We start from the raw sequence: 22,595 nt of genomic DNA, 5'->3' as shown, positions 1-22,595 counted from the left end.
ACAGAGAGACGGGGAGAGATTTGAGTCTGCAGGTGAGCTGACGCCGTCCATCTTCCAGTGATCTTTAGATCACCAACTGTGAACAAAACAAAGGGTACCGTTCTTCTGTGGTGGAATTACCAACCCAGGCGATGTTTGGATACATAAACACCTCCCCACCAGTCTCTCCCTTTTCACACTGCGAGAGTCATTGATCTATTCGCCTGATCGATCCTCCAAAACAATAAACCTCACTCAGTTCCCAAAAACATGTCTGAGGTCTACTGCCTGACCTTTTTATTTATTACCCCGTGTTGAATCCCAACTGTTACCCAAACAGTTCCTTCCTTCTCTATCTGTAAGAATGCAGAAGCTGAAAGCAGTGCCCTTGTACAGATGTAACCATGCTGTGAGCAGTCCTCGACTCTCTCTCTCTCTTGAAAACAAATGTCGGTGTTAAATAATTCTGTCTTTTTAACAAGGTTTTTGTGCTGGACACCTCTCTCTCTCTGTCTGTCTTTTTTAAAAGCACAGTACATAGGGGTAAATCAGGACCCCTTCATACAGATAATACATGAAATTGCCATTCCGGTAGGAAACATCCGATACCAGTGGGCAGGGCACTTGGCCCGCTGGTCTTCACCACTGAGGGCACCGGCGTACAGGAGTGAGGAGCTCACATTGCAGTCGGTGTGGCCGCACACAGTTTTAGGGGAAAATGCCATTGAACTGGATAGAATGTACAGGGAGTTCTACGGGGATATTACTAAACTCGGAGGACTGAGTTATGGAGAGAGGAAGGGTAGGTTGGGACATTATTCCCTGGAGCGTAGTTGTAAACTTACACAGTTCCATAAACACCAGAGGGGCACAGAAAAAGGGAATAGGCATAGCGTCTTACCCAGGGTTGGGTTATCGAGCACCGGACGGCACAGGATTGAGCTCAGAGTGGGTGGAAAGGCGAAAGAGAGAGGGATAAGGGAGACAGATTGTTTAGAGAGAACAGGGAGGGGGGAGAGAGAGAGTGCCGTGGGGGGGGGGCGTGAAAGAAGTGAAAGAGGTGTGCAGAGGGAGCAGAGAAAGAGCGGGCGGAGAAAGCTCGAGGAAATGAGGGGAGGTGAGGGGGTAGAGAGAAAGGTGGAGGGAGCGGGGAAGAACGGAACTGGGGGAATAGTGAGAAATGTGGGGATAGATGGCGAGAGAGGTTTGACGATGTTTCGCAGGGAGAATATGATGGCGACAAGAGGAGGTGTGAGACTAGGAGGGAAGGGGCAGAGAATGTGAGGAGGGAATTTGAAAGGATCGGGGAGTGAGAGTGAAGGGCAAACAAGGAGGAGAAATTGGGGTAAATGACTTGATTCACGTCTCCTCCAGTGGCTGTCGACAGAGATCCTTAATCTTTTCAGGAACACCCGGGAACAAAGGTGCCGACTTCTCGCAGATGAAACGCCAATCACGATTGCAACGGTCGTTCCCTAGATGCGAGTTGCAATCTAAACAGACGGAAGATCTAGAGAACACGCTGTACAGGAGACTCGGGCCCACATTCCTGTCCAACAGGGATAAACAATTTAAACAGAGACAAAACAGCTCCAGCAGAGAACCCGAACCGAGATCGTCCACAAGCTAACCCATGAAATCGCTCTCTCCTAACAGCCTGAGTCAGTCCGCAAACTCATCCCACTCATCCACTGTCACGCCAGTACCCAGACAGATACCACGGTCCCAATGTCTCCCCAGAATACTGTGGCTGTCCCTAAATTAATCGTACTGATCCAATGTCGCCCCACAGCCCCGTGTCTCTCCAAACTAACTCACCGAACCACTTTTTCACCACAGTCCCCTGTCACTCCCCATACGAATCAAACAGGCCCACCCTCTCCCCTCAGATCTGTTTAACTCCCCGAGCAAACCCCACTGTCCCACCGTCTCCGCACAGACTTATCTCTGTCCCGAGATGAATCCCACTTGTCCACAAACTTCCCTCAGCCCTAGTCGGTCCCAGATTAATCCCGTTGCTCTTCCCTCTACCCAGAGCTTCGCGCCAGTCTGCTAACATATCCCACTGCACCGCACTCTCCTCATAGCCTCGGGTCCGTCTCCAGACTTACACCACTGGTGTAAGTCTGGAGACTTACACTCCCTCCCACATCCGTGCGTCAGTTCGCAAACTAATCCCATTAACCCACTGTGTGTCCACCGCCTGTATCGGTCTCCAAACAGTTCCAGTTGTCCTACTCTCGGCCTTCAGATCTCTGACATTCACCAAACTAATCCTGCTGTTGCTCCCCCTCCTCACAGCCCGGTGACTATCTCCAAAATGATCCCACTCCACCGCGCCCTCCTCACCGACAATCGTCAGTACCCAAATGACGTAATCCCTGTGTTCTGAGCTCTCCCCACTGCCCCCTGGAGGTTTCCGAAATATTCACAATGCTCCGTCCTCCCCCGGCAGACACATGTCGGGTTCAAAATGTTCCCATTGTCCCAAACTTTCCCGACAACCTCATACTGTCTAATCGTAAACGAATCCCTTTTCCCACCGTCAGGACTATTTCAATGCCCAACTCTCACCCCACAGACCAGTCCAAATCTCACCCGTCTTCGCATTTTCCAATCCAGTATGCACGGTATCGGTACACAAGTTTCTGGGATAGAAAACTCTGGGAAATTAAATTTATCTGATTAATTCCAAGAAACGAAAACTATTTAGAGAGCTTCTCTCGGTTGACTACACCAGGAATCTGTGATGGGACGGTGCGGAGGGAGGTTCACTCTGTGTCTGACCCCGGGTGTGTGTGATGGGACGGTGTGGAGGGGGATTCACTCTGTGTCTCACCCCGGGATTGTGTGATGGGACGGTGTGGAGGGAGATTCACTCTGTGCCTGACCCCGGAGTGTGTGATGGGACGGTGTGGAGGGAGATTCACTCTGTGTGTGACCCCGGAGTGTGTGATGGGACGGAATGCAGGGAGATTCACTCTGCGTCTGAACCCGGAGGTGTGTGATGGGACGGTGTGGAGGGAGATTCACTCTGTGCCTGACCCCGGAGTGTGTGATGGGACGGTGTGGAGGGAGATTCACTCTGTGTGTGACCCCGGAGTGTGTGATGGGACGGAATGCAGGGAGATTCACTCTGTGCCTGAACCCGGAGGTGTGTGATGGTACGTTGTGGATGGAGCTGCACTCTGTGTCTGACTCCGAGTATGTGTCTTGGGAGTGTGGTATGGGTGTCACTCTGTGCCTCACCCGGCACTGTGTGCTGGGAGTATATTGTGGGTGTCATTCTGTGTCTGACCCCGGGAGTGGGTGATGATTCTTGTGGGAACTTCTTGTGCTGTGGCACATACCGCTTCATCCCTTGATTTGATTTCAAGCAGACTTGCATTGCGGTTTGAACATTCCTGCACCGCTGTGTTGTAAGATGTATCAAACATGGATACGTAATAACATCGGTCTTTATTTTGGATCCACTCCTCGGAACACGTATGCTCTGGAAATTAGGAATAAGTAGCAGTGAATATCATTCCCTACCGTCCCATCACGCACATCGGGGTGAGAGATAGAGTGAATCTCCCTCCATTCCGTCCCATCCAACACCACACGGGATCAGACCCTTCTACCGTCATCAATGATGCCCTCACACGCATCTCCTCCATTTCCCGCACTTCAGCCCTCACCCCATCCTCCCGCCACCACAACAGGGACAGAGATCCCTTTGACCTCACCTACCACCCCACCAGCCTCCGGATCCAGCACATTATCCTTCGTAACTTCAGCCACCTTCAACAGGATTCCACCACGAAGCACATCTTTCCCTCTATAGCCATCTCCCCTTTCCGCAGGGATCGTTCACTCCGCGACTCCCTAGTGTACACGTCCCTCCCCACGTATCTCCCACCCGGCACCTTCCCTGGTAACCGTAGGTGTTACACCTGTCCCTACATCTCCTCTTTCACCATTTCTCCGGGCCCCAAACAGTCCTGCCAGGTGAGGCAACACCTCACTTGTGAGTTTTTTCGGGCTATTTTTTGCATTCGGTGCTCCCGATGCGGCCTCCTCTACATCGGTGAAAGCCGACACAGATTGGGGGACCGCTTCGTCGAGCACCTCCACTCCGTCTGCCACAAAAGACAGGATTTCGCGGTTGCCACTCACTTCAATTCTGCTTCCGACTCCCATTCCGATATGTCCAGACATGGCCTCCTCTACTGTCATGATCAGACTAAACTCAGGTTGGAGGAGCAACACCTCGTATACCGTCTGGGTAGTCTCCAGACCCTTGGCCTGAATTCTCTAACTTCCGGTAATTCCCATCCCCTCCCTTCCCCCATCCCATTTTCCTTCTGCCCCCTCCTCCAGCTGTCTGTCACCTCCCTCATGATTCTGCCTCTTTCTACTACCCTTTGTGCTTTTACCTACTCTTTCTACACCTTTCCTGCCTATCCCGTCCCTTCTTCCCCTCCCCCACCCCTTGATCTTTCCCAGTACTGGTTTTTCACCTGGCTTCTACCCGCCTTCTCCTTTCCACCCTCTCCCCACATCTTCTCATAGGGCCCCTGTCCCCTCCCTCTTCAGTCCTGACGAAGAGTCTCGGCCCGAAACATTGACTGCTCCTTTTCACGGATGGTGCCCGACCTACTGAGTTCCTGCAGCGTGCTGCGTGTGTTGCTTTGCTCCCATCATCTGAAGAGTATTTTGTGTTTACAGAGTGAAGCACCCGGCGTACCATCCTATCACGCACTACCGAGCTCAGACACTAGGGGTCGGGCTCGCCGCCCCATCCCACCACACACTTCCGGGATCAGACTCAGAATATAGCTTCCTCTCACTCTGCTCAGCGATGAGTAGCGGGAGAACGTGTGCGGGTTGGTGTGTTAACTCACTTTTTCTGCTGAACAGCAGTTGACAGATTTGAGCCTTGACTTCGCTGAGAGTATGGTACTTCATTTCGAGGTCTGAGATCTGTTGATGGAGATCAGTTAGTGTCAGTTTGGAGTTCAGGGCGGAGTTTGTATTTTCGTTTACGAAAAATTCGCTTTCGAGGATGGAGAGGTTTCAACTGAGGACAGAAATATTCCTGAGACAGGTGCTTCGGGAGACAACCAGACGGGAATTCTCAGTTATATTGTATTCAAGGGTTGAGTTCAATTCATTTACCTGCAGTCCACACTGGCGCTGGGTACTGTTCATCTCCTGGTATTGTTCACAATGTTTCTGGTGCTCTCGGTCGAAGGTGATCAAAGAGTGACGAATCTGTGATACTGAGAATGATGGTTAGGCTGTGTCGGTGTCACGCTAAGGGACGTGTAGTTGTCACACTGTGGGGCTTAACGGAAACACGGTGAGCGGTATGTCAGTATCACGTTGAGTGTCCTGTTGGAGTCACGCTGAGGGACTTGTCGGTATCATGGAGAACAATGTTTCGGGGTCACATTAAGGGTCCTGTCGGTGCTGCGCTGAGGGGCTTCTCGGGTCACAGTGTGGTGCATGTCGCTGTCACGATGCGGAACGGTGAGGGGTAATCGGTGTCTGACGTATCTATCCCTTTAAAAAATTTATATGTATCATAAGATGTCCTCTTAATCCTTGCGAAAACAGTGCCAGACGATTCAATCTTTCCTCCTTGTCTATCCACCCTATTTTATGGAATTAACCTGATGAACCTCTTCTGCAGCGCCTCCAAGGCCGGTATACCGTTCCTCACGTGAGGAGACCAGAACTGCACATCGTACTCACGATGTGCAGTTGCACAGGTGCACAGTACCCTGTGAAGTTGCAGCTTAAATCCCTGCTCCTGAATTCAATCCCTCCAACAACGAAAGTCAATATTTCATTTGCAATTTTTTATTCATATAAATAGTTATATCCTCACAGAGGTAGTCGAAAAGGATCTGCCTTTGCTGAATCGATGGTGCGCCTGCTTGATGGATCCATTTCCTTCCACATGCCTCCCTATTTCTTATTTAATGATAACTCAAGCATTTTCCCAAGACCAGATGTAAAACTAACTGGCCAAGAGTTACGCAAACACGAGGATATCTGCAGATGCTGGAATTTCAAGCAACACATATATAAGTTGCTGGTGAAAGCAGCAGGCCAGGCAGCATCTCTAGGAAGAGGTACAGTCGACGTTTCGGGCCGAAACCCTTCGTCAGCACAACCTGAAAGAAGAGCTAGTAAGAGATTTGAAAATGGGAGGGGGAGGGGCATAGCCGAAACGTTAGGAGAAGACAGGAGGGGGAGGGATGGAGCCAAGAGCTGGAGAGTTGATTGGCTAAAGGAATATGAGAAGATCTTGGAACAGGAGACTTAGGGAGAAAGGAAAGTGGGATGGGTGTGAAAACCCGGAGGATAGGTAAGGGGTATAGTGAGAGAGACAGAGGGAGAAAAAGGAGAGAGAGAGAAAGACTGCGTGTATATAATGCACACATTCCTCGGACTTCGCCGCATCTGCTCTCAGGATGAGGCTTTACATTCCAGGAAGAAGGAGATGTCCTTAACTTCCGGCACCTCCAACGGTATCCCACCACTAAGCACAACTTTCCCTCCTCCCGTCTCTCTGTTTTCCGCAGGGATCGCTCCCTACGAGACTCCCTTGTCCATTCCTCCACCCCATCCCTCCCCACCGATCTCCCTCCTGGCACTGATCCTTGTAAGCGAAGCATGTTACACTTGAATCCTAGGGCGACCAATATCCTGGCAGGGAGATTAGCGAGGGCTACTGAGGTGACTTTAAACTAGAATGGTTACGGGGTGGGAAACAAATTAAAGAGGCTAGGTCTGAGGAGGTTAGTTCACAACAGGGGGATGGGAACCAGTGCAGAGAGACGGGGGGGGGGGGGGTGTAAAATGAGGGTAGAAGCAAAAAGTACTAAGGAAAAGAGTAAAAGTGGCAGGCCGACAAATCCAGGGCAAGCATTATAAAGGGCCACTTTTCAACATAATTGTATAAGGGCTAAGAGAGTTGTAAAAGAGCGCCTGAAGGCTTTGTGTGTCAATGCAAGGAGCATTCGTAATAAGGTGGATGAATTGAAAGTGCAGATTGTTATTAATGATTATGATATAGTTGGGATCACAGAGACATGGCTCCAGGGTGACCAAGAATGGGAGCTCAACGTTCAGGGATACTCAATATTCAGGAGGGATAGACATGAAGGAAAGGGTGGTGGGGTGGCGTTGCTGGTTAAAGAAGAGACTAACGGAATAGAAAGGAAGGACATAAGCCGGGAAGATGTGGAATCGATATGGGTAGAGCTGCGTAACACTAAGGGGCAGAAGACGCGGTGGGAGTTGCGTACAGGCCACCTAACAGCAGTAGTGAGGTCGGAGATGGTATTAAACAGGAACATAGAAATATGTGCAATAAAGGAACAACAGTTATAATGGGTGACTTCAATCTACATGCAGATTGGGTGAACCAAATTGGTAAAGGTGCTGAGGAAGAGACTTTCTTGGAATGTATGCGGGATGGTTTTTTGAACCAACATGTCGAGGAACCAACTAGAGATCAGGCTATTCTGGACTGGGTTTTGAGCAATAAGAAAGGGTTAATTAGCAATCTTGTCGTGAGAGGCCCTTTGGATAAGAGTGACCATAATATGGTGGAATTCTTCATTAAGATGGAGAGTGACATAGTTAATTCAGAAACAAAGATTCTGAACTTAAAGAGGGGTAACTTTGAAGGTATGAGACGTGAATTAGCTATGATAGACTGGCAAATGACACTTAAAGGATTGACGGTGGATATGCAATGGCAAGCATTTAAAGGTTGCATGGATGAACTACAACAAATGTTCATCCCAGTTTGGCAAAAGAATAAATCAAGAAAGGTAGTGCACCCGTGGCTGACAAGAGAAATTAGGGATAGTATCAATTCCAAAGAAGAAGCATACAAATTAGCCAGAGAAAGTGGCTCACCTGAGGACTGGGAGAAATTCAGAGTTCAGCAGAGGAGGACAAAGGGCTTAATTAGGAAGGGGAAAAAGATTATGAGAGAAAACTGGCAGGAAACATAAAAACGGACTGTAAAAGCTTTTATAGATATGTAAAAAGGAAAAGACGGGTAAAGACAAATGTAGGTCCCCTGCAGACAGAAACAGGTGAATTGATTACGGGGAGCAAGGACATGGCAGACCAATCAGCTCTTCCAGGTGAGGGGACACTTCACCTGTGAGTCGGCTGGGGTGATATACTGCGTCCGGTGCTCCCGATGCGGTTTTCTATACATTGGCGAGACCCGACGCAGATTGGGAGATCGGTTCGCTGAAGACCTACACTCTGTCCGCCAGAGAACGCAGGATCTCCCTGCGGCCACATATTTTAGTTCAAGGTCCGATTCCCATTCTGATATATCTATCCACGGTCTCCTTTACTGTAAATATGAAGCTACACTCAGGTTGTAGGAATAACACATTATATTCCGTTTGGGTAGCCTCCAACTCGATAGCAGGAATACTGACTTTTCAAACTTCCGCTAATGCCCCACCTCCACCTCGTACTCCATCCGTTATTTATTTATATACACCCATTATTTTTCTGTCTCTCCGTTTTCTCCCTCTGTCCCTCTCCCTACACTCCTTGTCCATACTCTGGACTTTTCCCGCACTCCTCCTTTTCTTTCTACGTAGTCCTCCTGTCCTATAAGCCTCTCATTCCCCTTTTGTCAATTAACTGTCCAGCTCTTGGCTCCATCCCTCCCTCGCCTGTCTTCTCCTATCGTATCTCATCTCCCCCTTCCCCTCCCACTTTCAAATCTCTTACTAGCTCTTCTTTTATTTCGGCCTGACGAAGGATCTCGGCCCGAAACGACGACTCTATTTCTTCCTAGAGATGGAGCCTGGCCTGCGGCGTTCACCAGCAACTTTTCCATGTGTGGCCTATAGTTACATGCCTTTTGCCTACATCTTTTTTTTTTTTTCAACACTGGCCTGACATTTGCCTTCTTTCAAACCGTTGAGATCTGCCCAGCTTCCAGAGAATTTTGGTAAAATTTTGCCAACGATTCTGCCATAACCTCTGCCATACTTCTCAGTACCCTGGGGTGCATTCGATCAGGACGAGGGGAGTGGTCTATCTCTAGGCCCACAAGTTTCCTCAGCGCTACCTCCTTAGTGATAGCTATTGTATCGAAGTCCTCACCTCCCATCGCATCCATAACATCGCACTTTGGCATACAAGACCGACACAAAATAGTCATTCAGAGCATCTGGCATTTACTCACTATCAAATATCAATGCCCCTTCTCGTCTTCCACGGGACCTACATTCACTTTTACCAACCTTTCCTCTTTATAAAGTTATAAACCTTCGACTATTCGTTTTTTTTATATTTTATGCTGGTTCATTTTCATAATCTAGCTTCACTTTCTTTATTGCTCACTCAATAGCTTCTTTGTTGTTTTTTTATTTTAATATTTCCCCAAACACACTCCTCCTGGCGAATTTGTACGCATGAGTTTTTAATCAGATATCTATATAACAATTACAGCACAGGAACAGGCCATCTCTGCCCTTCAAGTCCGTCCCCAACTCTTACTCTCACGGACTTGCACTTAGCCCATAACCCTCCATTATTTTCCTGCCCATATATCGATCTAATTTAACTTTAAATGACAACATCAAACATGCTTCAACCACTTCTGCAGGATGCTTGTTACACGCAGCTACCACTCTCTGAGTAAAGAAATTCCCGCTCATGTTACCCCTAAACTTTTGCCCTTTAACTCTCAACTCATGTGCTCTTGTTTGAATCTCCCCCACTCTCAATGGAAAAAGCCTATCCACGTCATCTCTATCTATCCCACTTACAATTTTAAACACCTCTATCAAGTCCCCCTTCAACCTTCTACGCTCCAAGGAATAAAGACCCAACTTGTTCAACCTTTCTCTGTAACTTAGGAGATGAAACCCAGGCAACATCCGAGTAAGTTTCCTCTCTACTCTCTCAATTTTATTGACATCTTTCCTATTTTTCGGTGAAAATAACTTTACACAATACTGAAAATTTGTCCTTACCAATGCCTTATACAATTTCAACATTACAACCCAACTTCTATCCTCAATGTTCTGATTTATAAAGACCAGGACACCAAAAGCTTTCTTCACCAGCCTATCCACATGAGATCCTCGGTCAGGGAACATTGCACCATTATTCCTAGATCCCTCTGTTCTACTGCATTCTTCACTGCCCTACCATTTACCATGTATGTCCTATTTATTAGTCCTACCAAAATGTAGCACCTCACATTTATCTGCATTAAACTCCATCTGCCATCTTTCAGCCCACTCTGCTAAATGGTCCACATCTCTCTGCAAACTTTGAAAACCCACTTCATTATCCACATCTCCACCTATCTTAGTATCAGCTGCATACTTACTGATCCAATTTACCACCCCATGATGCATATCATGAATATATAACAGAAACAACTTTGGATCCAGTACAGATCCCTGAGGCACACCACTAGACACTGTCCTCAAATCTGACCCACAGTTATCCACCACCACTCTCTGGCGTCTCCCATCCAGCCACTGCTGAATCCATTTTATTACTTCGATAGTAATGCCTAACAATTGAACCTTCCTAACTAACCTTCTGCGTGGAACCTTGTCAAAGACCTTACTGATGTCCATATAGACAACACCCACCGCTTTACCCTCGTCATCTTTCCTGGTAACATCTTCATATGTTCAATAAGATGCGGAGCGTGTAAGTGTCACGGTGAGTTTGTGTCGGTCTGATGGTGAGGGGCGTGTCTCTGTCACAGCGAGGAACGTGTCGTCACAGTGCTGGGCTCGTGTCAAAGTGAGTGGTGTGCTGTTATCACAATGGGGGGTGAATAGGCGAGCTGTGAGGGGTTTGTCGGTGTCACGGTGGGGGATGTGTTGTTTTTACGGCGACCATTATGTCAGCGATGCAGTGGGGTGAGTGTTGGTGCCACGATAAGGGAGGAGTCCGATTCAAAATGAGGAACGTGACTATGTCACAGTGAAGGATGTGTCCACGTCACAGTGCGGGACGTGTCGGCACCACGGTGAAGGGCGTGTCGGTGTTACTGTGAGTCTTTATTACAGTATGGAGTGTGTCGGTATCAGTTTGAGGGTTTTGTCGCATCATGTTGAGGGATGTGTTGATGGCGGTCGTGTCGGGGTCACAGTGATTGGTGTGTGGTGGTCATGGTACGGGGCCCGTCAGTACCGCAGTGAGGGGTGTGTTGTTATCACTGTTCCGGGTGTTTCGGGGTAATGTAGGGGAGTGTCGCTGTTAGAGTGGTCATTTTTATTCTCTGTGGTTTGGTCGGTACGAACGGTGTTGAACTCACCATGAATCCTCCAGCAGATACCCGTGATAATGAGAGTCGCTGTTAAAACGCCGATTAGCCATATGCTTGAGTCTGATCGGTCTCTCCATGTGGATCGTTCACTGCCCATGTCGTCTGTCGAAAAATCGTTCCTCGACATTGTTATTCGTCACCTTCCCTGATCTAATCCAACCCTGCACTTCCCACTCTCTGAGTTCAAATCCGTCTCTCCCCTCCTGAAGAGCAGTGCACGTAAATCACATAAATGTACAGGGCCTTCGGCCACAATTTTGTGCTATGCCATGAATCCTTTCTGCCGACGCAATGTCCATCTCCCTCCAGTCCTTGTCACCGCTCGAACGAAATACACCGGCTGTCAGAACTCCCTGTACCTCTCATAATGATATAAACCTGCGTCTCCTCCCCGACCCCCCACACCCCCAGACTCCGCTGCTGCAGAGAAATACACCGGATATACGGTGTACCAGTGTATATCGTAATGATACAGAACTGTATCAGTTCACCCTACAGACTCCACCGAACCAGGTAAACACACAGTCTGTCTGGGCCATCTGCTTATAGATTATACTCTCTATTCCAGGCACCCCCACACTCTTCCCGTAACCGGGCAACCAGAAATCAATTAGTGAATTCAGAAATGTCAAATTCTTTCCCAATTCCTATCTGCCCTGTCGCTCGTTTCCTTTGTTCTCCTCTGCATTGTCAGTGTGTGAAACCCATCCGTGTACACAGAAGTCACCCTCTCCTTCAAGATTTACCACTAGTGCCGGTCTAGGACTTCCCCTAGGGCACTGTGGTTAAATAGCGCTTGGGCTTCAAATTACCAGCTATATTATTAAGGCATCTGTTAGTCTTTCGAGACCATGGATCTGTGCCTGGAAAGTCTTCACTATCCAGGGCGCAGGCCTGGGCATGGTTGAATGGAAGACCGGCAGTTGCCCATGCTGCAAGTCTCTCCTCTCCACGACACCGATGTTGTCCAATTTGCCGATGATACAAAGATTGGAGGAGTAGTGGACAGTGAGGAAGGTTTTCAAAGTTGGCAGAGGGACTTGGGCCAGCTGGAAAAATATCTGAAAAACGGCAGATGGAGTTTAATGCATAGAAGTGTGAGGTATTGCACTTTGGAAAGACAAACCAAGGTAGAACATACAGGGTTAATGGTAAGGCTGTGAGGAGTGCAGTAGAACAGAGGGATCTGGGAATGCAGAGACAAAATTCCTTAAAGTGGAGTCACAGGTAGGTAGGGTCGTAAAGCGAGCTTTTGGTACATTGGTATTTATTAATCAAAGTATTGAGTATAAGAGCTGGAGTGTTATCATGAGGTTGTATAAGGTATTGGCGAGGCCAGATCTCGACTATTGTGTTCAATTATGATCACCAAATTACAGGAAGGGTATTAATAAGTTTGAAAGAGTACAGAGAAGGTTTACAATGATGTTGCCGGAACTTAACAAGCTCAGTTACAGAGAAAGGTTGAATAGGTTAGGACTTTATTCCCTGGATCGTAGAAGAATGAGGAACAACAATTGTTCATCCCAGTTTGTCAAAAGAATAAATCAGGTAAGGTAGTCCACCCGTGGCTGACAAGGGAAATTAGGGATAGTATCAATTCCAAAGAAGAAGCATACAAATTAGCCAGAAAAAGCGGCTCACCTGAGGACTGGGAGAAATTCAGAGTCCAGCAGAGGAGGACAACGAGCTTAATTAGGAAGGGAAAACAAGATTGTGAGAGAAAACTGGCAGGGAACATAAAAACTCACTGTAAAAGCTTTTATAGATATGTAAAAAGGAAAAAAATAAAAAGACTGGTAAAGACAAATGTAGGTCCCCTACAGACAGAAACAGGTGAATTGATTATGGGGAGCAAGGACATGGCAGACCAATCAAATAACTACTTTGGGCCCGTCTTCACTAAGGAGGACATAAATAATCTTTCGGAAATAGTACGGGACTGAGGGTCTAGTGAGATGGAGGAACTGAGGGAAATAAATGTTAGTAGGGAGGTGGCGTTAGGTAAATTGAAGGGATTAAAGGCAGATAAATCCCACGGGCCAGATAGTCTGAATCCCAGAGTGCTTAAGGAAGTAGCTCAAGAAATAGTGGATGCATTAGTGATAATTTTTCAAAACTCTTTAGATTCTGGACTAGTTCCTGAGGATTGGAGGGTGGCTTATGTAACCCCGCCTCTTAAAAAAAGGGAGCGAGAAAAAACCGGTGAATTATAGACCGGTTAGCCTAACATCGGTGCTGGGATAAATGTTAGAGTCAGTTATCAACGATGTGATAACAGCACATTTGGAAAGCGGTGAAATCATCGGACAAAGTCAGCATGGATTTGTGAAAGTAAAATCATGTCTGACAAATCTGAAAGAAATTTTTAGGATGTAACTAGTAGAGTGGATAGGAGAGAACCAGTGGATGTGGTATATTTCGATTTTCAAAAGGCTTTTGACAAGGTCCCACACAGGGGATTATTCTGCAAGCTTAAAGCACACAGTATTGGGGGTAAGGTAGTGATGTGGATAGAGAATTGGTTGGCAGACAGGAAGCAAAGACTGGGAATAAACGGGACCTTTTCAGAATGGCAGGCAGTGACTAGTGAGGTACAGCAAGGCTCAGTGCTGGGACCCCAGTTGTTGATAATATATATTAATGACTTAGATGAGGGAATTAAATGCAGCATCTCCAAGTTTGCGGATGACGCGAAGCTAGGCGGCAGTTTTAGCTGTGAGGAGGATGCTAAGAGCAGGCAGGGAGACTTGGATGGATTAGTTGAGTGGGCAAATTCATGGCAGATGCAATTTAATGTGGATAAATGTGAGGTTATCCACTTTGGTGGAAAGAACATGAAAACAGATTATTATCTGAATGATGGCCGATTAGGAAAAGGGGAGGTGCAACGAGATCTGGGTGTCATTATACACCAGTCATTGAAAGTGGGCATGCAGGTACAGCAGGCGGTGAAAAAAGGCGAATGGTATGCTGGCATTCATACCAAGAGGATTCGAGTACAGGAGAGGGAGGTACTACTGCAGTTATACAAGGCCTTGGTGAGAGCACACTTGGAGTATTGCGTGCAGTTTTGGTCCCCTAGCCTGAGGAAAGATATTCTTGCCACCGAGGGTGTCCAAAGAATGTTCACCAGATTGATTCCTGGGATGGCAGGGCTTTCATATGATGAAAGATTGGATCAACTAGGCTTATACTCGTTGGAATTTAGAAGATTGAGCGTGGGGGATCATATTGAAAAGTACAAAATGCTAAAGGGCTGGACAGGCTGGATGCAAGGAGATTGTTCCCGATGTTGGGGAAGTTCAGAACGAGGGGTCACAGTTTGAGGATAGAGTGGAAGCCTTTTAGGACGGAGATTAGGAAGAACTTCACACAGAGACTGTTAAATCTGTGGAATTCTCTACCACAGGAAACAGTTGAGGCCAGTTCATTGGCTATATTTAAGAGGGAGTTAGATATGGCCATTGTGGCTAAAGGGATCAGGGGGTATGGAGAGAAGGCTGGTACAGGGTTCTGAGTTAGATGATCAGCCATGATCATACAGAATGGCGGTGCAGGCTCGAAGGGCCGAATGGCCTACTCCTGCACCTATTTTCTGTGTTTCTATGTTTCTATTTGATAGAGTTATATAAAATTACGGTGGGTATAGATAGAATGAATGCAAAAAGGATTTTTCCACTGAGGCAAGGGGAGATAAAAAAAAGGACATGTGTTAAGGGGAGGGCTTCTTCACACAGAGAGTGGTGGGAGTATGGAATGAGCTGCCAGACGAGGTGGTAAATGCGGGTTCTTTTTTAACAATTGAGATTAAATTGGACAGATACATGGATGGGAGGTGTATGGGGTGATATGGTCTGTGTGCAGGTCAGTGGGACTAGGCAGAAAATGGTTCGGCACACCCAAGAAGGGCCAGAAGGCCTGTTTCTGCGCTGTAATTTTTCTACGGTTTCTATGGTTCACAACAGTCTACGATCTCTCGACAAATTTGTTTCCCTTAATCGAGCGGACTGTTGTCTGGTCCATAATGCAGCACCATGAAATGGTCATATATTTCTTATTCCTCATTCTCACCCATAATGCCTCACTTAGACGAGTTCTCTTGCCTGTGCTGACAGGGCTCTCCGGAGACATTTTCTCAGCCTGGTAATGTCACCCCTCCTCCATTGATTCCTTCCGCTTTTTGACCACTAAAAATAGGGGAACCCGAAATCTCGTGCTGTCCGGCTTGCTCCGCCTGCAACCAAGTCTCAATAATGGCAACAGTATTATAATTCAATGTGTTGATTCATGCCCTGAGCACATCCGCCTTTACTTAAATCGTCCAGCATTGAAGGTTACGCAGATTAGGACACCAGTAACAAACATGCTGCAATCTGAGGCCCACGTCCCTGCAACTCGAGTTTAACAACTGTCCCCAAAACCCTCATGCACAGTTCTGGCAAAACTTCTCGCTGGGATATTCGTTCCTCTCCAGCTTAGGTGTAAACCTTCTCCATCTCTTCCGTAAAGATCCCACCTTCCTTGGAAAGGTCACAGTGATCCAAAATTTTGAAACCCTCCCACCTACACTTTTTTTTTGACCACGCGCTAAACTGTACGGTCTTCCTATGTCTGATCTCACTGTTGCAGTGGTCCTATCCTTTAATTTAAAAACTGAATCACTGACGTCACTTTGTCTGAACACTTCCCTATACACACCGATGTTATTGGTACCTATATGGGTCAGGACCACTGGCAACTCACTACCTGAGTTAAGAATCATAGAGAAGGAATTGTGTGCTGTGGGAAAAGGGAGGGAATGGAGGAGAGTGGAGGCCACAAACTCCCGGGTGAGACACAGAGTGAAGCTCCCTTCAAACCGTCTTATCATCTCATCACACACTTCCGGGGTCAGACACAGAGTGAATTCAACCCACACTGTCGCATTAGATACTCCCGTAGTCAGACACAGAATGAAGCTCCCTCCACACCGTCCCATCACACACTCCCGTGTTAGACACAGAGTGAAGGTCCCTCCACACCGCCGCATCACACAATCCCGGGGTCAGACACAGAGAGAAGCTCCCCCCACACCGTCCCATCACACACTCCCGGGTCAGACACAGAGTGAATCTCCCTCCACACACTCCCGGGGTTAGACAGAGAATGAAGCACCCTCTACACCGTCCCATCACACACTCCCGGGGTCAGACACAGAGTGAATCTCTCCCCACACCGTCCCATCACACACTCCGGGTTCAGACACACATTGAATCTCCCTCCACACACTCCCGGGGTTAGACAGAGAGTGAAGCACCCTCTACACCGTCCCATTACACACTCCCGGGGTCAGACATGTGTTGAGGCTCCTTCCACACTGTCACATCACACACCCTCGGGTTCAGAATTGATTGCAACTCCCTGAAGACCGTCTCTTCACAGAATGCCGGAGTGAGAGCCAAAGTCAAGCTCCCTCCGCACTGAAAAATCACAAGCCCCAGGGTCAGACGAAAAGTGACGCTGCGTCCACACTGTCTCATTAACAAGCCCTTGGGGTCAGACAAAGTTTGAAACTCTCTCCCTCCATCCTTCTGTCCCACTCACCTCGGGAAGGAGACAGTGAGTCCGTTTTGTGAACTTCATATGCAGGTAATTCTGCTGTCGTCCTTCCTGTCGGCGATTCTCTGTGTCTCTGAACTCAGAAAGGGGAAGCAACCTTGGTCTGAAGAAACCCGTGATGATAAGGGAGTCAGACCGAAACCTGCAAACAGCAGATGAATCGCCGATGAAAAGAGGAACCGAGAGCAGGTTGTTGCGGGAAGTGTGGGTGGAGTTCGTGCGAGAGGGTTGTCGAGAAAGATCAGAGTGGCGGGGGGAGCAGTAGTGAGAGTGGGGTGAAAGAGGGGAAGAGAGATAGAGGGGGTGATTGGGGGTCGACAGGGCGATTTAAGTGGGTAACGGTGGACTGAGTAGATAGAGGGCATGAGAGAAGAGGGAGTGTTGTGAGATTGGACGGTGGGTGTGAAGGGGGTGATGGAGATGGAGAAACGGGAGGGGACGAGGGAGATGGATAGAGAAATAGAGTGGTAGTGGGTGCGTGGATAAGGACGGGAGAGAGGGAGAGATGGAATAAGAGAGAGTGGAGAGGAGGGTAGGGAGCAGAGAGAGGGAGAGAGATGGAGTGAGAAGGAACGAAGAGGAGGATATGGAGGAGAGAGAGGGTGGTACAGATGAGAGAGAAGAGCGAAGGAAGGGACGGATGAACGAGAAGGAATACGGACGATTGAGGGAGAGTAGTGGAAGGGGAGTGACAATAATGGAATGTAAGAGTATACGGAATGTCAGAGGGATTTGTGTCACTCACAGAGAGCCTATATTTTCCCAGAGATTTGCATCCCCTGGTTGGATTCCCTTTTCCGCCTTCGACGGCCCACTGCTCCTGCCCATCGCCGGGAATTCAGACCACGTGTCTCCGAGAAACCACGGCCCCAGGGCAAACACCCAAACCCCACGGAGGTGAGTGACCCCTCTCACTCCGAGTAGAGTCAACAGCTCCCCACCAAACATTCCCTCCACAGCTATTCCTCGTCTTCCACTTCCAGTGACGCAGTCTATCTTCCCTCCTTATCCCATGTCTTTCTCTCTCTCTGTCCCTTCTCTCTCACCACTTTGCCTCCACCATTCATCTCTCCTCTTCTGTCCCACCTTCCCCCAATCTCACCTCTTCCCCATTACCTTACCCCTCTCCCACATCTGCCTGCCCCTCTCTCTTTCTCCCCTGCACCACCAACTCACTTGTCACCCCGATTCAGAGATATCGCCCTGCCCAACCATTCCCCGACTCTTCCGCCTTTCTAGTGGAGGCGGGCGTGTGGTGGTTGAGTTTGGGAACTTGATACTATTTTCACCGATTCAACCAGCCATGTCTCAGATTCCTTTTTTCCTCCCCATTACCCGCCCCTCCTTTGCTCCATATCCCCCCCACCCTTCCTCACTCCTCCACTCAACCTTCCTCTTTCTCTTGCAGCACTTCATTCCTGTTTCCCGCTTGCCCGCTCGCTCCTGCTTTCGTCTCCCACTCACCGTCCTTCTCTCCCCGCAGCTCCCAGCCTGCAACTGCTCCTTCTGCCCTGCTTCCCTTCTTTCCGTCCCCACCACCTCCCAACCCGTCCAATGCGCTCACCCCAACTCCCTCTCCCAGACCTATATTCCCCTCCCCATACCAGTATCCCCTTCATTCATCTCTTCCCTCCTCTTTCTTCATTCAACTCCCTCATCCTCCCTTCTCATTCTTCTTACCTCCCTCCAGACCACTCATTCCTCTGTCTCAGGAGCCGGGATTCCGAGGAGGAGTTTCCTCCCACCTTTGTGCTCCGTCTCCTTTTCACCTCCCAACTTCAGCGCCCCCCACCTCCCATCCCTCTACTTGACAATCCCTTTCCTCATCTCTCTGCCTCTCTCTGTCGCCTTGTTTTCTCCTCCATCACTCCCGTCCGTTCCTCCCATATCCTACTCCCCCTGCTTCTCCGCTTCGCTCCACTTTCCGCCTCTCCACCCTCCCAATATTGGGAACGTACCTCCTCTGCTCCTTCTCATTATGGGCCTCTCCACTCACCACCATCCTCCATCCCTCTTCTATTTCTCCATCATCCTCCATCCCTCTTCTCTTTCTCCATCATCCTCTCTCGCTCCCTCACCCTCCCACCTTTCTCCTTCCCTACTTTTTTTCACCTCTTTGCCACATCTCCCTTCCTCTACTTCCCACTGTCCATATCGCAACCCTTCGCCTTCTCTTTTCATTCCTCTTGCCCGCTCCCTACCCTCATCTATCCCTCACTCTTTAGCCCGCCATCGACTTCTTCCCTCACCCTCCCTTCTCTCCCTACCGATACATCCCGCCCGCTGCATCCCTCCCTCCTTCTACGACAGAAAACTCTGTGTCCACTCTCCACCCTCCCCACAACTCCCCCGCGCCCCTTCCATCCTTTGTAAATTGGTGGAAGGATGGGTTTCATATTATTCTCTGATGGGCTTTGTGGAGAGGCGAGGAGAGGAAGGGAAAGAGAGGAGGGTTTTGCATGGGAGGGAGGAGTGAGGGTGGTAGAGGGTCAGGTTATGGGAATGGAAAGTGGGAGGGAGGGACACGCAAGTTGTATGAGAGGGCGGTAGGTCAATGGGAGGGAAGCGGAGGGTGGAGATGGGTCGGAGGGAGTGAACGTTTCGAGAGGGAGACAAAGGGCATCAGGACAGAAGGAGATAAGATCACGGAGGTTGGATGAGAGATGATTGTGGAGTTATCCCGGGGGCGTTGTGGAGCTTTGGTTCAAGATTAGCTGTGGGGTAGAGGGTGGATTTGAGGCTTGATAACACAGGCGAGGTCATCTTTTCCCCAGCCCTGATGGTGCCTCGATCAGAAGGAGAATGGGGATCTGAAAAAGAGGGAGAGGTAGACGGGGTAGAGAGGTGAGGAAGAGGACAGAGGAGATTGGAAGGGTGTTAAGGGGGCTTTGAATTGGGGTAATTCTGCCAGGTCACCCTATCCTACACTCTTGCAGTCTCTGCCTCTCTGTGAAGGTTTGAAAAATCCGGTCAGGAATATCCCAGGAAGGGACGGCGCACGGCGAGGTGAGAGCCAGCGTGGATTCCCCTCCACGTCCCTCTCCTTTTCACTACACCACCCCGTTTCTTCTAGCTCTTTCTGCACCCTCCTTGTCGCCTTTTCCTCTCGCTTTAACTCATCAGGCTCTCTTCCCACTCAGCCTCCCTCTCCCTCCCCGATCCCTTCAGCCTCCCTCTTACTCTCCCTCCATTCTCCTGCTCCTTCCTCCCTGTGTCTTACTCAGGTTCGCTGCCCACCAGCCACGCCATCTCTGTCAATTTCACTTCCTCTATTTCCATATCTTCTCTCTCCGTCAACCCACCCCCACTGTGACACCTGTACCTCTCCCTCTCCCTCTTTCTCTCTCTTCAACCATCTCCAAATTTCTCTTACCTCACTCCATCCATTCTTCTTCTGTCGCCATCATTCTGTACCAACTCCTTTCTCTCACTTCGACCACCCTCAATCTTTTCTCTCCCCACCTTCCCTTCTCTCCCCTACTCTCTACTCTCTTTATCTTCTTTATCCTACCTTTCTCACCCTCTTGAACTGCCCCTCACTCTCCCACTCCCCATCCTACTCCCCTTTCTCTGCCCTTCCTTTCCCCTCTCTCCTTCTCCAACTCTGTCCCTCTCTCTTTCTATCTCTCTGCCTTCCTTCTCAATCCAAGTCCTTTTCCCTCGGTTTACACTGTTTTTTTTTTTCTCTCGGTATTGCTCAGTGCCTCCCCCTCACTATCCTTCATGAATGACCCTAACCTGCTCCTCTCTTCAGCTCCCACCCGATCTCTATCACCTCTCTCCCTATGCCTCTCTATCTCATTGTCCCTCTACATCAGCTCTCTGTTTCTCTCTTCCCTCTCCCTTGCTCCACCACCCGAACGCTCATCTTTTCTTTCTTCCCAGTCTCTCCACTCGCACTGAACTCGCAGCTGATGGTTGTCTGATAACTAACCGGCCGGCTGTTCTCTTCCCAGGAAAGGCGCCACCCGCTGGACAGGTCGTGAAATGGCCGGACATCCCCGTCACCATTTTTATCATCACAGTCGAGATCGGTCACATTCTCCGTTCTACGAATACTGGGCCCGTGTACCTCCCTCAGTAACTGGATGCGGGACATCCTCACCGGGAAACCTCAGTCAGTGCAGATCGGCAGTGACATCACCGATCTGCAGATAGCGCTGAGGAAGCAGAGAGGCTAAAGTCAGTTTTAGAGAGATTGGACGAATGGGCAAGGAAGAGGCAGATGGATGAAGTGTCGGGATGTGTATGGTCATGCACTTTGGTACAAGAAATGAAGCCGTAAGCAATTTTCTAAATGGAGAGAAAATCCAAAAATCTGCAGTGCAACGGGAATTGGGAGACCTCGTGCAGGATTCCCGAAAGGTTACTTTACAGTCGATTTGGTGGACAGGAAGCAAAATATCATGTTCGCACTGGGGTCATGTCAAGAGGTTTAAATATAAAAACAAGTGTAACGCGCAGCAAGGTTTCACTACTAAAGCTGATGTAATGGCTGGTCGAAAAAGTTGCACTGTTAGGGTAATGGTTTCTCTGCAGAGCAACGTTTGGGTGATGACTGGAGATAACAGGACTTTGGCATGCAGGGGATATTCAATGGGGGAAATGTTGTTCTTTCCTGTGTGTCTGGGAGCCGGATTGTTCGCGTTCGTTCGTCGGAGAGCGATGGAGAGAGAGGACACGAATGGAGAGGGTCAGAAGACCACGGGGCGGAGTGGACTGAGGAGCGACGGTCCAAGGTCCGGCTACACTTGGAAGCTGACGGGACCAAATTAAAGAAAGTGAGCCCCAACGATGGGCAATGGACTGCTTCATGAGAGTGGGCCCTCTTCTTTTTTATTGTTTTTTTTTACTAACCATGTAGTTCAAACTAAGAATTATAAAGATCAATCGTTTAATCGCATATTGTGTAGTGTTTGATATTTTGCGGTGCGGATTTGTAACCGGGCAACAGATCACGCAGCATCCACACGAAGGAGATTTCTCTGTCAGGCGGCGCCGGAAGTTGTTTTCCCCTTGAAGATCCCGTGCGAGCCGAGGCTGAGGATTACAGAAGGATGTGACACTGAGGCTCTATAAAGCATTGGTGAGGCCTCACCGTGTATTGTGAGCAGTTCTGAGTCCGTTTCCAAATTCGGCCAGATGCGCTTGCATTGGAAAGGGTTGAAAGGAGGTTCACGGGAATAACTCCGGAATTGAAATGCTTATCAAATCAGAAGCGTTTAATGGCTGGAACTCAGAATAATGAGGTGACGCTGAAACCAATCTCATGTTTAAAGGCCTCAACAATGAATATGTGGAGAGAAAGTTCCCCGTGGTGTGAAAGTCTAAGATCAGTGGAGACACAACGGAATGGAGTTCTGACCTTTACGAACGGATTAGGGAGGAATTTATTTCGCCATAGCTTGGTAAATCTGTGGAATGTGTTATACGGGCGGCTGTGAAGTCTGACATTGGGTATATTGAAGTGAGAGTTTGCCAGTTTCTTGATTTGTCAGGGCATGAAGGAATACGGTTCAAATGCAGGAAATTGGGGCTGTGAGGGAAATGGATGAGACATGATGGAATGGCGAGCAGACTGGATGGGCCAAATGGCATAACACTGCTCCCATATCTTATCGACTTTCTTTTTTTTGAAGTTGCTGTGTTGCTGGATGTCACCATCTCAGTGGATCTATTC

General features: G+C 48.7%; 1 protein-coding gene across 1 annotated transcript; it reads right to left on the bottom strand.

Moving 5' to 3' along the window:
* Positions 1-16,995, bottom strand: LOC140207783 (C-type lectin domain family 9 member A-like). The gene is made up of 7 exons (XM_072276346.1): positions 16,901-16,995; positions 11,303-11,416; positions 5,140-5,243; positions 4,866-4,944; positions 3,330-3,472; positions 2,578-2,642; positions 1-1,528 (listed from the first exon to the last, which is right to left on the bottom strand). Exons 2-7 carry the CDS (start codon positions 11,409-11,411, stop codon positions 1,339-1,341), a joined length of 690 nt encoding a protein of 229 aa, XP_072132447.1. The 5' UTR covers positions 11,412-11,416; positions 16,901-16,995; the 3' UTR covers positions 1-1,338.
* Positions 16,996-22,595: the final 5,600 nt, after the last annotated feature.

This window comes from Mobula birostris, chromosome 13 (assembly GCF_030028105.1).
Source record: "Mobula birostris isolate sMobBir1 chromosome 13, sMobBir1.hap1, whole genome shotgun sequence".
NCBI classification, from domain to species: Eukaryota; Metazoa; Chordata; class Chondrichthyes; order Myliobatiformes; family Myliobatidae; genus Mobula; species Mobula birostris.
Note: the sequence above shows the minus strand (reverse complement) of the source record. Positions and strands in the feature narration are given on the sequence as shown.